The sequence below is a fragment of the Hylobates moloch genome, unplaced genomic scaffold, assembly GCF_009828535.3.
Source record: "Hylobates moloch isolate HMO894 unplaced genomic scaffold, HMol_V3 SCAFFOLD_20, whole genome shotgun sequence".
NCBI lineage: Eukaryota > Metazoa > Chordata > Mammalia > Primates > Hylobatidae > Hylobates > Hylobates moloch.
In genome coordinates, this window is record NW_026652295.1 from 39,547,160 (window position 1) to 39,561,212 (window position 14,053).

Consider the following 14,053-nt stretch of genomic DNA (forward strand, 5'->3'; position numbering starts at 1 on the left):
AAATGAGATAATGCATGCTTGAATGCTTGATTAATGCCCCAAATATGATAAAAGCTGGGAGCCCCTGGTGAGGCAGCACCTTATTTATCTCTGTTCTCTTGGTATTTACCACAGCACCTGGAACATAGGAACCTCTGATAAATTTTGACTGAACAAGAAAATGAAGTAAACTCTTTGCATTTAAACGTGGTATGTTTGTGTGATAACAACATTCTTTGCAGTCTATCAGCTGCCACTGTCTTTTTATTGTGGACACAGGCACTATTACTTCCACTCTGTGCTTTATTCCCCCGGAAAAATGTTTGAAAAAACAAGATCCGGATAAAAATGCTTTCAGTGGCCAGGCGTGGTGGCTCATGCCACCAGCACTTTGGGAGGCCGAGGCAGGCGGATCACGAGGTCAGGAGATGGAGACCATCCTGGCCAACATGGTGAAACCCTGTCTCTACTAAAATTACAAAAATTAGCCGGGTGTGGTGGCACGTGCCAGTAGTCCCAGCTACTTGGGAGGCTGAGGCAGGAGAATCGGTTGAACCCAGGAGGCGGAGGCTGCAGTGAGCCAAGATCGTGCCACTGCACTCCAGTCTGGCGACAGAGTGAGACTCCATCTCAAAAAAAAAAAAAATCCTTTTAGTAGTAAATCCAAAACGTAGGGGACCATATAATTTATTGTCCACAGCGGGACAGCTTTGGGAGTAAAGGGGTGCTATTAGTAATTATGTCTGGACAACAGGAAGAAACCACGAGCATCCCTGGCAAACCAAAATGCTGCGCATCACACTAACAGAGCACTCTGCTGCTCAGACTCTGGAGGAGGGAGACCTAAATCTTCCAAGCCATCTTGACTCCTCTTCTCTAGTCAGACCCTCCAAAGAGTGCCCTACCCTCTCATCCCCACCAGCCAAACCCATTTGGAGCTGTTTTCAGATCTGTTCCCCAGTGTTCTTAGGTTCCTAATTTTCAACCTGCAAGTGACCCTGACCCCTTCCTTCTGCTTCTGTAAGAATGGCCTGGAGTGTTTGCACTGCTCCAAACACGAAGACTTTGCCCCTGCTAAGTACCCATCATGCGAGCCGCAAAAATCATCTAGCCATCCTCTGCTGCTATTCCAGCTCAGGGTCTTTTCTAGGGGCCCCTATCATCTCTCTCTGGCCTCAGTAGGCTTCTCACTGGTCCCCTGCCGCTGCTCTTCCCAAGTGCTCAGACCACCTGTCTCATCTGTTCAGAGACAATGGTTTCCCACCTCACTCAGAGAAAAAGCAAGGTACTTAATGACAGCCCATAAGGCCCCAGTCCCTTTTACCCTTGTTATCTCTCTGGCTTAATCTGTTAGAACTCTCCAGTCACCCAGATGTATGTCCTCACTAGTTCCTCAAACACCCCAGGAATGCTCCCTTCTCAGAGCCTTTGCTCCCGTTGTTCCCTTCCTTGGAATGCTTTCCTCTTAGATAGTCAAATGATTAGTTCCCTTGCCTCCTTCACGTCTTCTTCAACTGTCTCCTTTTCAAAGTCCTTCACCCTGGCCATCCTATAAGGATGTAACCCCCCTCTTAGCACCTCCTGTTTCCATTTCCTGTCTTTTCTCCTTGGCACTTATCAACACCAAATAGACCATGGATTTTACTTATCTTATTTGTTGTCCAGTCCCTCAAGCTCCACAAATCGTCACAGCAGGGATTTTCATTTGCTTTGTTCTTTTGCCATATTCCCAGTACCTGAAACAGCACCTGGCATAGAGTAGATGCTCAGTAAATATTTGTTAAGAAGAATAAAAGACTGACTGTGAGGGCACATGGCACGGAGGTTGAATATTTGGCCTGAAGTACAAAGGCCTGCGTTTTAATCCTGGCTCTGCACACTTCTGTGAGTCTCAGTTTACCTGTAACTTGGAATAATACACATCGCCTCCCACGGCTGTGGCAAGCATAGATCTGATTTCATTTAAACCCCTATACCCACTGCCTGGCCTATTTCAAAATCTCTGAGCTAAGTAAATGGCAGCTATTGTTACTCATGGAGGCTCCTGATTGATTTGACATTACATCATGGCTTCATAACAGGCAAATCAGCACCCACTGCTTTTGAGTCACAACTCACACACTTACTCCCCAAATTGTCAGTTTTGATCCCACCTCTTCCCAGACCCCTCCTTTCCTGAACCCACGTTCCCCCAAAGCAAATGGCCTGGGTCTTTTTGCAGTCATCACCTTCCAACACACATCTCCTCCTGCTTAAATCTCAGAAGGCCACCCTCCTAAATCTCAAGATGCCTGCCCTGGGGCCCCTTCCACACTCTCCCCCAGTGGAGCTAGGGAATTTGGGTGGGAAACAAAGGGGAGAACATAAGGTGAGCTGAGAGGGAGAGGGAGAGGAGAGCAGGTCAAGCCATACCCACCTGCCAGGTTCCTGTCTTTGCCTACTGATAAATAGGGGATACTAATGGCCAGATTTTCCATTCCCCCAACCCAGCACTCGCCGTCACTCAATTAAAAAAAGATAGAGGGAGAGAGCCTGGGGGAGGGGCAGGAGGCCTTGGCTATAAAGCCTGTGGCTAAGTGGGGAAAGCACAAAGCCTGGCCTGCTGGGTCCTTTTCCCATCATCCCCAGCCAGATTTAGCTGCTGACAGCTGCTTGGGACTCTGCCGCCAGGGCCTGGCCCAGATCTGCCTGCCTCTCCTCTCTCAGTGACTCCTGAGCCACAGTCCCTCCATGGCCCAGAAGGAAGAGGCTGCTGCGGCCACTGAGGCTGCCTCCCAGAATGGGGAGGATCTGGAGAACCTGGATGACCCTGAGAAGCTGAAAGAGCTGATTGAGCTGCCACCGTTTGAGATTGTCACAGGGTAAGCCTCAGATGTGGGCCAGGGTTCTGCTCCCTAGAAGAGTGCAGGCTTGGGGTAGGCTGTGGAAATTCAGGATGGTTATATTAGGCGTCAGGGCCAGCTACAATCCTGCAGCAGTGAGAGTGCACCAGTGGGCCCAACAGGGGTGGTAGGGGACCCAGCAGCAAATTCTCATGGCTTCTCAGGGTGACACCTTGGGCTCTCTAATCAGGGAGAGGTAGGTGGTGCTCCTTGGAGGCAAGAGCCCAGAGAATAAAACCACCTTTCAGACCTCCTGGTATTGGGACAGCCACCTGCCTCTCTGGGTAGAAGCTTAGTCCCAGGGAGTTTGGTAAGGACAGAGGATGATACTGGCACATCTATATGTGGCTCCGGTCAAAGCACCCCTTCCCCTCAACTTCTCTGTTCCTGAGTGGGTCTCTCCGCTAGCCATAGGCCTCTAGCCCTTTCTTTAGAACTTCCTCCTGGAGTAGATGCTCCCAAGACAGGAAAGATCGATCCATCCTTTCCCAAGACTCAGAAGCAGCTTTTTTCTTATTAAATCTTTTGAGTCTCCTCAGGGGCTGTCCCACAGAGAAACAGAGAAATTACATGCAGATAACGCAGCCCAGGAGCTTATGGACACAGGAGCTGTTCCAACATGCTCAGGCATTGCCTAGAGGAACTGGGACCCAAAGAAAAGGGTCTACAGACTGCAAGGAGGGGGCTGTGTGCAGGGTACCTCTGTCTTATCCAGATTATGCCATCTCCAGGAATAAAACTAAGTAGTCTTCTTCCTCTTCCCTTTCTATTCCTGTAGTGGAAGACCCTTCTAAATCCTGAGCAAAGAATAAAAAGAGAATCTATGAGGCCGTATTTCCTCCCTGAACCAAACGTTTGCTTCATGGGGTCTCCAGGAATGCCCACAGGCAGAGTGGGTGCGAGACTAAGAGAAGTTTCAGGAAGAAAGGAGGCATGGTGCTTTCAAGGGGGAAAGGAAGCCCTGAGTGGCAATTTGGACTTGATATTTCAAGCTTGACAAGTGATTTTCCAGTCAGCCAGTTTTAGCACTTGTAACATGAAGATCTATAGTAGTAAAGTCCCTTCCAGCTCAAATGTTTTCTGATTTCCAAGAGAACCTAAGGGAAAATGCATCCTATTTCCTGAGGCAAGAGTAGCCCCTGAATTTCCATTTGCCCATGCCCACCCAACTAATCTCGCCCTCATCCCAGGATTAAGGGAGCAGCTGGGCACAGATTAATATAGACACAGGGAAAGCCTAAGTCAGCCTGGCCAGGAGAGTCCTCAATTCCAGTGGCTTTCTTATGGAAGGAGAGCCTTTTTCTAACAGCTAAGCATGCTGGTACACGCTATCTTTAGTCATACACACACGCGTGTGCACACTACACTCTGTGTGGCATTCCAACACAGAGGCGGGGCAGGTCAAGAACAGAATTAGACTACGTTTGTTCAGCTGAACGTGCTTTGGGGGTCCCAGAGCAATGGATCCTGAAGGGTTAAGTCCACTGATATAACTTACATTTGTCCAGGGCTTTATAATCACAACATAGTTTCATGAGCAGGAGACCATTCAACACTCAGCACAAAGGTAGGAGAGGGAGATATATTATTGCCACTTTACAGAGGGGGAAACTGAGACTCAGAGAGATTGAATGGTATGTCCAAAACCACAGAACTGGTAGGTGGCACATCTTCTTACTCCCAGCAAAATATCCTTTCTACTGGTCTCTTATTCATTCTGGATCCCAGGTTTCCCAGAGCTCCACGTTATCTCCATCTGGGAGGTAGTGAGGACCCAAGGCTCAGAAAAAGAGGCACAGAAGAGGCAACGTTCTGAGCGTTCTGTGAACAGTTCAGGTGGGAGGCAGAGCCCTGAGTGTTTCCTGGCCACAAGTAACAGCTGTAGAGAGCTGTCTCCTGGGCCCCTCTGGGTAAACAGATGGCTTAAAATAGCCCAGAGGTGCAGCTGGGTCTGTGCAGTGAGAGGGTGAGGGAATAGCTTTCCTCTCCTTCCCTCTTCAGATGCATTCCCCCCAGGACTCCCTCCTGGCGTCAAGGGGGTCAGCAAAGCAGCTCCTTTTCTAGCCTGGTCTCCTATAGGGAAGATCTTTTGGCCTTGATATTTGGGCCAAAAACTAGCAGAAGAGCAAGTGGCTTTTCCGGCAACAGTCCAACATGAGGAGGGGGTAGCTGGTAGGAAGGAGAGATGCCCACCTCATAGCGATTCTGGTTGAATAGGGCATTCAGGATAGAAAGTGGAACTGAGCACATTAACAAAATAACGTGGTAGAATGTTCTGGAAAAGGGCCTAAGCCTGCCGTAGCGTGCTGAAGCCAGCTCCTGTTGGTTCACAAGTCTCTTCCCAACTCTGCATCCAGTGATACCACCTTGGGAGCTTGAAATCTCCGTAATGGGAGTATTTACCTTATGGAAATCAACAAACTTTAGAAATCAGGGATTCTTCCTTCTATCACAGAGCTGAGTGTTACACTTATCAGCACACCACTGAAAACCAGAAACCTCTGAAAGTGAGAGGAAGAGCAGTGGGAAAGGGATCAGGTTTGGTAATGCTTAAGATGGAGCTCTGAAGGATACAATTTGAGGCCTGGAGAAGGCATCATATGTATCATACATCAATTTCCTTTTTCCTTTTTGGAGATGGAGTCTTGCTTCTTGCTCTGTTGCCCAGGATGGAGTGCAGTGGTGCAATCACAGCTCACGGTCGTCGCAACCTCCTGGGCTCAGGTGATCCTCCTGCCTCAGCCTCCCAAGTAGCTAAGACTACAGGAGCATGCCACCACGCCCAGCTAATCTTTGTATTTTTATAGAGATGGGTTCTGACTGTGTTGCCCAGGCTGCTCTCAAACTCCTGGCTTCAAGCAATCCTCATGCCTCAGCCTCCCAAAGTGCTGGGACTACAGGCATGGGCCACTGTGCCCAGACTAGCTTTGAGTGTCCACTGTTGTCCAAAACCTTAGAAGTTGGATTACTCACTCTCTCAGGTGAGGAAACTAAACCTCAGAGGGATTAAGTCATATGGCCAAAGCTTGTAGATGGAGTAGGATGTGAACCCCAGGACTGTCTGACTCCAAATCATCACACTACATCCAAAAAACCAGGGAGGATTCTTTTTTATATTTACTGAGTAGGAGTTGTTCATTTACTGCCTGTTTCCCCCATTAGTATTTAACCTCTATGAGGACAGCACTTTGTCTTTTTCACTGCTTTATCCTTAGCACCTAGCTCCTGATAGGTACTCAATACGTATTTGTTGAGTAAATGAATGACCTAATGAATAGGAACCTTTTGTGTGGTTCTTAGGCTCTCTGTCAGACAAGATAGGGAGTGAACTGGGGGAGGGTTTCTTGAGAACAGCAGCTCAGGGTGTATGACGATTCAGCAGTACTAGGCTTAGGTAAGAATTCCCCTGGCTCATGCCTGCTTCTGGACACAGCACGTTTTAGTGGAGCTCTGGGGCATGAGAGCTGGTTGTCTCCCCAGCTTTCCAACCCAGTGAGAAGTGACTGTGGCTCTGTCTGGCAGCACCCTTGATGTGAGCTTGGCTTTATCTCTAGTTATGCTGTGTATATTTTTACAGAAAGCAGAATCTCCTATCCAAGGGATTATTATGGAACAAAGATAAATGGCATACAGAGTGATTCTTCTTCCAACCACTTCTTTAGCTACCAGTAGTTTACTCTGGCCATGTAAGGAACAAGAGAGGCAGTGTCCAGAGGAGAAGGGTGAGGTAAGGAGTGAGGGGACTTCGACACCACTTAACACCAGCCACAGCCCTTTACCCTCACCCTGGCCTCTGGAGCATGCTGGGTGGTGTGTCATCAAGAAGAGAAGGTGGCCCACTGACTCTGGCCAACCTGCCTTCCACAGAGGGTTGGGGGCAGGTCAAAGCTCAGGGGTGAAGACCATGCCTCCCAGGGAAAACAGGCAAGTCCAGGGCTTCCCTTAGGCAAAATCCCATCCAGTCCCACAATCTGGAGTTCCCTTCTCAGCTCTAGGGAGTCAGGCTGCTAGACCCCTCTGCTCCTGCTCTTACTACTCTTTCTGATTATGTCCACTCCTTGGTATCCGCTTTGAAAAGTGGTCTGAGAAAGCAGAAGGCCAATGAAACCAGCAATCCTCCCTCTTTCACGCCAGTCACCGACAGGTCTAGTGAGGGAAAGCTGAAACAAGTCAACACAAAATTACCTATGAGTAGATTTTTCTACTCATGGATTATTCTGGAGCAAATGTTTAATCTCAGCCCAGCTTCAACTGCCCTCTGGGTTGCTTCCTTTCACAGTACAGATTTATGCTTAGAAAATTCAAACGTTTTGAACGTGAACCTGAGAAAAATGTATTACATTTACTCACATCCCTTCTCCCTCCATCAAGCAGATTATCTTCCCAATTTTTTTTCTAGATATTTGGACTGTTTCCTCCCAAGTGAATTGAAATGCCCAGTAGCCTGGGTCTAAGCAGATGAAGTGTGACTGGCCTTGTTTGCAGAAAGTATGAGGAAATGGTGCTTAACAAGGTGCTACCAGAGGCTGGGGAGAGGGAACAGAAATCAGGCTGTAGGTTTCTATGCATGAGGAAGTGACTGGATCAGGGAAAGAAATCTACTACCAGCATCTCTCTCCTGACCACCACCCACCACCACCACCCCACACACACACACCCCTTTACCAGTAAAATATTTTCTGGGTTAAATGTAAAGGGCTATAGTTAAATATGATACTTAGGCCTATCATGCTACTTAAAAAAAACTGCTGGTGATGATTTAACAAGTTAGGTGTCATTATTTCCTTCCTTCCACTAGTGGGCATAATAGTGTTAATTTATTCTGTGAGTCTGCAAAATTGCCCAAGATGGCCATGTTATCTAGCTCCCTGGAGAAATTCCAGACCTCTACTACCTCTGTTCTCCTGGTTTCCCCCCAGGACCTAGCTATTTCGGTCTGTGAGAGGCCTAAAGAATCTCATCTGACCTTTTTGCTCCTTCTAGAAGACCAAGAAACCCATTCAGAAATCAAGCAAGTTTAGTCTCTGAGCAAGCCCAAGGGAACAACTAGGAAACAAACCTTCCCTGCCTTTCCTTTGCTCCTTGAAAGCACTTCTTTTCCTGAGGCATCTAGTCCAGAAGGCCCCGCTGAGGGACACAGTAGATTCTAGGGCTGCTGGCCAGAGGGGTTGGAAACCGGTATTTATAGAGAGATGACCTTTCTTCCTCTCCCTTGGGTTTCAGGTTTCTCTGGGTCTTCTCCTCTTGCCTAGGGAAGAGGAGGAGGGGAAAATGTCAGAGCTTAAGAAGGGCAGAAAGAAACAGTCACCTCACAACCATCCAAGCCAATTTGCAATTGCATGCTGGGCCAAATTCACACTGGCCTAAATTCGTACTTTCAGCTGAGCTATAGGGAGCTCCAGAAGGAAAAGAGGGACCACACGGCAGCTACTGTTTAAGCTTCCAAGCTATTTGAGTAGCCATGAATACTTGCCAGGGTTTCACCTGATAATCCATCATATAGTTGGCCCTGGATTAGACTTGGGGAGGGGGGCAAAAGGCCTTGAAGAGCAAGTTTGGGCAGGAAAGGTAAGCTCTGTGCTTCTCAAAAGCAAAAAGCCACTCCAGGAAGTGGAGGGACCATTTGGCAACCGGTAAAGTTGAGGAGTGGTCTGGTGGGGTGAGTACCTTTAGGGAGCACTCACTATAAGTGAACGCCTAGTGAGGATTGAGAAGAGGAGCAGGGAAACATCAGGCGATCCATTCTCCTAAAATGTTAAGTAAACAATAAACACCTCCAACTAGGGACAGAGGGGCTTAGAGAGCTAAATATAGTACCTGAAGGAATCCTGGGGCTGGGTCCTCAAACACATCCATCTCCACAGTGGAAAATGAACCTGATAGCAAGGGACATGGAAACTTGGGTGGATACATTTTGGTGATGGGTGGGGGTGAGGGAATCCTGCAGGGAAATAAGTCAAGTTTACTCATATCTTTGGCATCTGTTGCTTATCCCTAGGCAGCCAAGGCCCTGGGATACCAGGGATTCCCCTGAAGCCCAGGGAGTCTGTTGACTTCCTTGGGGAAAGAGAAGAGGTAGAGACAGGCAATAGTAGAATTAATGGTGCCATAGGTATCTCTTGGGGTAGCCAGAGAGATTACATTTTTAAAAAGGAAAACACTGAATCTTTCTAGCTGGTACTCATCTCCTCCTCTCTTGACATTTTTCATCTCTCCTATTAAAACTTCATTTTCTTTGGACTTCAAACTTGAACAAATCTTGCATATTTTAGAAAAACACACACATACACATAAAAGTAAAAACAATCTTCAACTCTGATGTCTTCTCTGGCCCCTCTCTTTTTTCTTCTCCTTGTTATTACCAAAATTTTCAAAATTCCCGGACTTTCCTGCTGTTTTCATTTCCTAACCATCCATCTCCTCCTCAAAGGCACCCACACAATTCATCACCAAGTCTAGCGTCCTAAGACACCTACTGGACTTGTTCAATTTGAGACTTTTCCTCAGCTTCACACTATCTGCCTATTGCCACGACCGTAATCTTGCATGGACATCACTTTTATTGTTTTCCTTCTCGAGAACCTGTAACAATTCTCTACTGCCTCCCGAATCAAGGCTAAACTTTCAAGAACCTTCGTAATACTTCCTCTACTGTACCTATCCAATTTTAGCAGTCTTATAATGTTCTCAGCTGTTTTGTTTACATCTTCTCTGTCCAGCTGCAATCTAGCTGCTAAGTTATAAGCATCTGGAGGGCAGAGACCAAGTCCTTTAAGATTTGGAGGTGACTCAATACTAAATACAGGCTTAATTATCCCAAGATACCCTTGAGTAGTCTGTCCTCACAGATAAAAATTCTTGGACACTTACCATGTGACAATCCCTTTACCTGAAAGTAAACAGACTTTAGAAGTAGTCACTAGGAGAGCATGTTATTGCAAGTTTTAGGCCATTTTATGCCAAGATGCAATTTACATGAGTTACAAGGAAGAGAAAAGAAAGCATAAAATGCTCTGCAAAATCTTTGTTTTGCTCTGTCATGAGAAATTTTATATGCTTGATACTTACCTGGCCGCTTATTGGAATCATCCAGAGAACTTTTTAAAAATACTTATGCTTGGACCACCTCTCCACATGTTCTGATTTAACTGGTTTGGCATGAGGCCCAGGCATTGACATTCTCAGTCTTCCAGGTGATTCTAAGGTATAGGCAAGTTAAAAATTCAATGATTTAGAAATGTAGGGGTATGTTGTGCTGGAAGAGTGATGGTGGAGACAATGTTTGGAGACCCTTCCTAGTAGAGTGACCAAAATGCAAACCTCAATCCAAATTCTCCTCTCCTTCAGATAAACCCTTTTGGATTTTTTAATGCTTTTTTTTTTTTTTTTTTTGGTCACTGATGTTACCACAGACAAGACCTATTTATAGTAAGAGTGAATGCATTTCTGAAATACTGATCTGGAAGAGCTACCTACTCTAGGCTGGTTCTAGAAACAAGAACTTATCATTCTTTCCTGTCCTTTTGTCTCCTTGACCTACAGAGAACGGCTTCCTGCCAACTTCTTTAAATTCCAGTTCCGGAATGTGGAGTACAGTTCTGGGAGGAACAAGACCTTCCTCTGCTATGTGGTTGAAGCACAGGGCAAGGGGGGCCAAGTGCAGGCATCTCGGGGATACCTAGAGGATGAGCATGCGGCTGCCCATGCAGAGGAAGCTTTCTTCAACACCATCCTGCCGGCCTTCGACCCAGCCCTGCGGTACAATGTCACCTGGTATGTGTCCTCCAGCCCCTGTGCAGCGTGTGCTGACCGCATTATCAAAACCCTTAGCAAGACCAAGAACCTGCGTCTGCTCATTCTGGTGGGTCGACTCTTCATGTGGGAGGAGCCAGAGATCCAGGCTGCTCTGAAGAAGCTGAAGGAGGCTGGCTGTAAACTGCGCATCATGAAGCCTCAGGACTTCGAATACGTCTGGCAGAATTTTGTGGAGCAAGAAGAGGGTGAATCCAAGGCCTTTCAGCCCTGGGAGGACATTCAGGAGAACTTCCTATACTACGAGGAGAGGTTGGCAGACATCCTGAAGTAGGGCAACTGGGCTTTGCCTCACGTGAGTTTTCCTGGTGCCATGGCACCATCACTTTATTATGCTGAACTCCAGTAGAAGGTGTGAGGTCAGGTAGAATGAGTGATACGTCTGATTTTCCTTTGGAAAGGTTTCATTTCTCTGCTTTTGATTGGTTGTAAAAATAGTTTAGAACATGTCTCTTTCCTCTGAATTCCTCTCTAAACTTTTCCCTCCCACACTTTCATATCAAAGTAACTTTCCCCTAACTTAGAATACTCAAGGTTGACAGGAATCCTAAAACTTTCATGAGACAAGATGACCTTCTTTGGTAAGATTTAGATGGTGCAAGCACCTGCTACCAAACCACAGCAGAGAAGATACTGAAATCCTCTGAGTATGCCCCTGTGTACATGTCAGGGATTACTAATTCTAGACACCTTCTAGATGCCCTGCACCCATATCCACTGGCAATCTTACCATTCCATTTTTCTCTAATGAATGTTTTTTAGTCCTTCAGGGCCAATTTTTTCACTTATGGTAATTTGGAAATTCCCCAAATGGACCTGTATTTAACTTTTTTAAAGCCAGACCTGCTTTCATGTTTTCAAACAAATGGCTACACTTTGAAGGAGACCAATAATTGCTGTGTGAAAATACAATATGGGAATATTTTCCTTATGTTGAGAAGACCTCAGTAGAATTCATGAAGGATGTCGAATGCAGGAATGGGGATAATATAGCAACAAGCTAGTCCATGCAGGAATATTTAAAGAGTTAAAAAGACATTTGTAAATTAGGCGGCAGCTCAGAAGTAAACTCTTACAGATATCAAGAGGTGATAGGAGAAAGATTAGCTATTTAAGCAAATAATTAGGACACAATTAAGGCCAATTTGGCCTCTTGCTGAGGGTAAATTAAACTCTAACAGAAACAGGCCAATTACCCTCAGGAAAGAGGGCTAAAGGATCCTTTACTATCTTTTTTGCATTCAGTCTGATCGAGTTTGCACCTACAGAAATGCTATGACTAAGCCCGCTTTGCAAGGCTCCAGTTACTGATCAAAATCTTCCAGTAATAGAGGAGGGGTACTCACGACGCTCTTACCCAACTTTAATTCTGCAACAACTCACATATTACTAAAACATGAAAACAACAAGCTTCCATGAACGTAATTTACTTTTGGTCTTTCTCACTCCTAACACCCTTAAGAGAAGATGTCACTTCATAGACACGTTTAGGAAATATCAGTGTTCCAGAGCTTGATGTTGGCAGGTGTTTTCTATTAGACATGCACATGGGCACCTGATCATTCTCAAGCTGAGCATCTGCCAACCCATGAAGATACAACTTTCAGCCATTTCTTTTAAAAAGCAGGACCCAGTCACTGAAGTCAGTGAGCCTATGATAGGGTATACTGTGTGGTACTCTGCTCACATAAAATAAGACACTTGATAGTGGTGAACAGTAGTCAAACAGATTTCTGAGGGTGCCCTCTGAAAATATAAAATTTAACTTTTAGAATTCCTTGAAGATTTTGTTAGTGTATGTACTATCACTGTAATTATAAAACCAACATAGATTCTACAGACTAACTGGCAGCTTAAAATTTAACCCCAGTATATTTTCCTTTCAAACATCTTTCAGAGTCAAGGGCCCAGGTACCTAACTAGCAAGTCCTCAGGGCTTTTTTTTTTTTTTCAGTGATTTCAAATATAACCGTATTATCTGGACCCATTAACATGCTTCCCTGTCTTCTATTTGAATTGCTCATGTTTGTGAAGGGAAAGGTTAAGATATAACAAGTTAAAAAAAAAAAAAACTGGCATGAGATAAGAGCTGTAATCTAAAAGCCCAAAAGAACAACCCTGCTTAATTAAAATAATCTTGAGAAATGAGCATTTGTTAAATAAAGTGTCTTATTTTACATACTTCTTATTTCATCTTTTGTTTTTTTTTAAAAATGACAAACTAGTATTTAATCCTATATTTAGTCAAAAGACCAGAGTTAAACCAGATCTCTTCTGGGGCTTTTTCTGTGCAAACCACATCAAAACATGAATGAAAGACTGGCTTCTGATTTAGTCAATCCTGGTAAATTTACCCAATCCTGGGTAAATTAGAAACCAAAGGAAACTATGGAGGAGAAATTCAGGGACTTGTTGGGAAGGGCACACAGAAACCTTAGTTCAAAAAGAAACCAGTCATTGTTGGGAGCCAGGAGGGCTCTCAGTAACACATTTTCTTTGTTTGTTTTACCAAGGTCTTCCTGCTGCCACCAAGAGACAGCCATGACATGTATAGCCATCTGGGACACGCCTGTCTTCCTAATACCATTTGGAGCTGGACAACATTTGACACCAACCAATCATACTGGACAAGGCCCTTAGAGGACTTGAAATATACTTCTCATGCTGTAGTGTATTTAGGCTGTGCCTCTCTCTCTAATGCTGCTCTTGGGAAGGACGAAAGTGACCTGCAAGGAGAGAAATGCAACCATACATGGGCTCCAGTCAACTATGGGACTGAAGGTCCTAATTGCTCACCCAAGGGGGCTGCTTAACACAAACAGCCTCAGACCCAAGGTTTAGATTTCTGAAATATGCATTTTACGTTAAGTTGGGTATTTTTTAAAAAAAAAGAAAAACAGCAACATTAATAAAAGAAGTGGTGTGTTTTTCCTGTGGCCAGATTTTTAAGAAACTTGTACATCTGGAAGTTGCCACAGACAAGCGAGCTAGTCCCAGACACAGGGACACTCCACGCTATGAACCAAGCCATGGTTAAACCAGGACTTGCCTAGACAATGCAGAATAACTCTCCCATACAGACTTCTTACGACAATGAAATGAGGGCCTTTCCCTTCTCTGAAGGCAAGTAATAGGGCAGAAGGTGGAACAAAAAGCATGAGAAATCTAAGGTAGCCACATCCCAAATGCCAGTTAATAAGCAACTAGCTTCTTTATTAGAGAGGAGCGGGTGAAAAGTAGTAGTTTAATGTTCAGATATACAGTCATTTAAAAGTATTCAATACATGGTGTTTGATGGTAATGGCAGGATGATGTCAAGTCTCATTTTTTTTTTTTAAGGTTTGAGTCCTATGTGGAAGCAAAAATTCACAGGTGAATTT

The 14,053-nt window shown here is 45.3% G+C and overlaps 1 protein-coding gene across 1 annotated transcript; it reads left to right on the forward strand.

Annotated features, from left to right (window-relative positions):
• The first annotated feature begins 2,640 nt into the window (after positions 1–2,640).
• Positions 2,641–13,979, forward strand: APOBEC2 (apolipoprotein B mRNA editing enzyme catalytic subunit 2). Its single transcript, XM_032140209.2, has 3 exons — positions 2,641–2,840; positions 10,404–10,968; positions 13,187–13,979. Exons 1-2 carry the CDS (start codon positions 2,710–2,712, stop codon positions 10,945–10,947), a joined length of 675 nt encoding a protein of 224 aa, XP_031996100.1. The 5' UTR covers positions 2,641–2,709; the 3' UTR covers positions 10,948–10,968; positions 13,187–13,979.
• Positions 13,980–14,053: the final 74 nt, after the last annotated feature.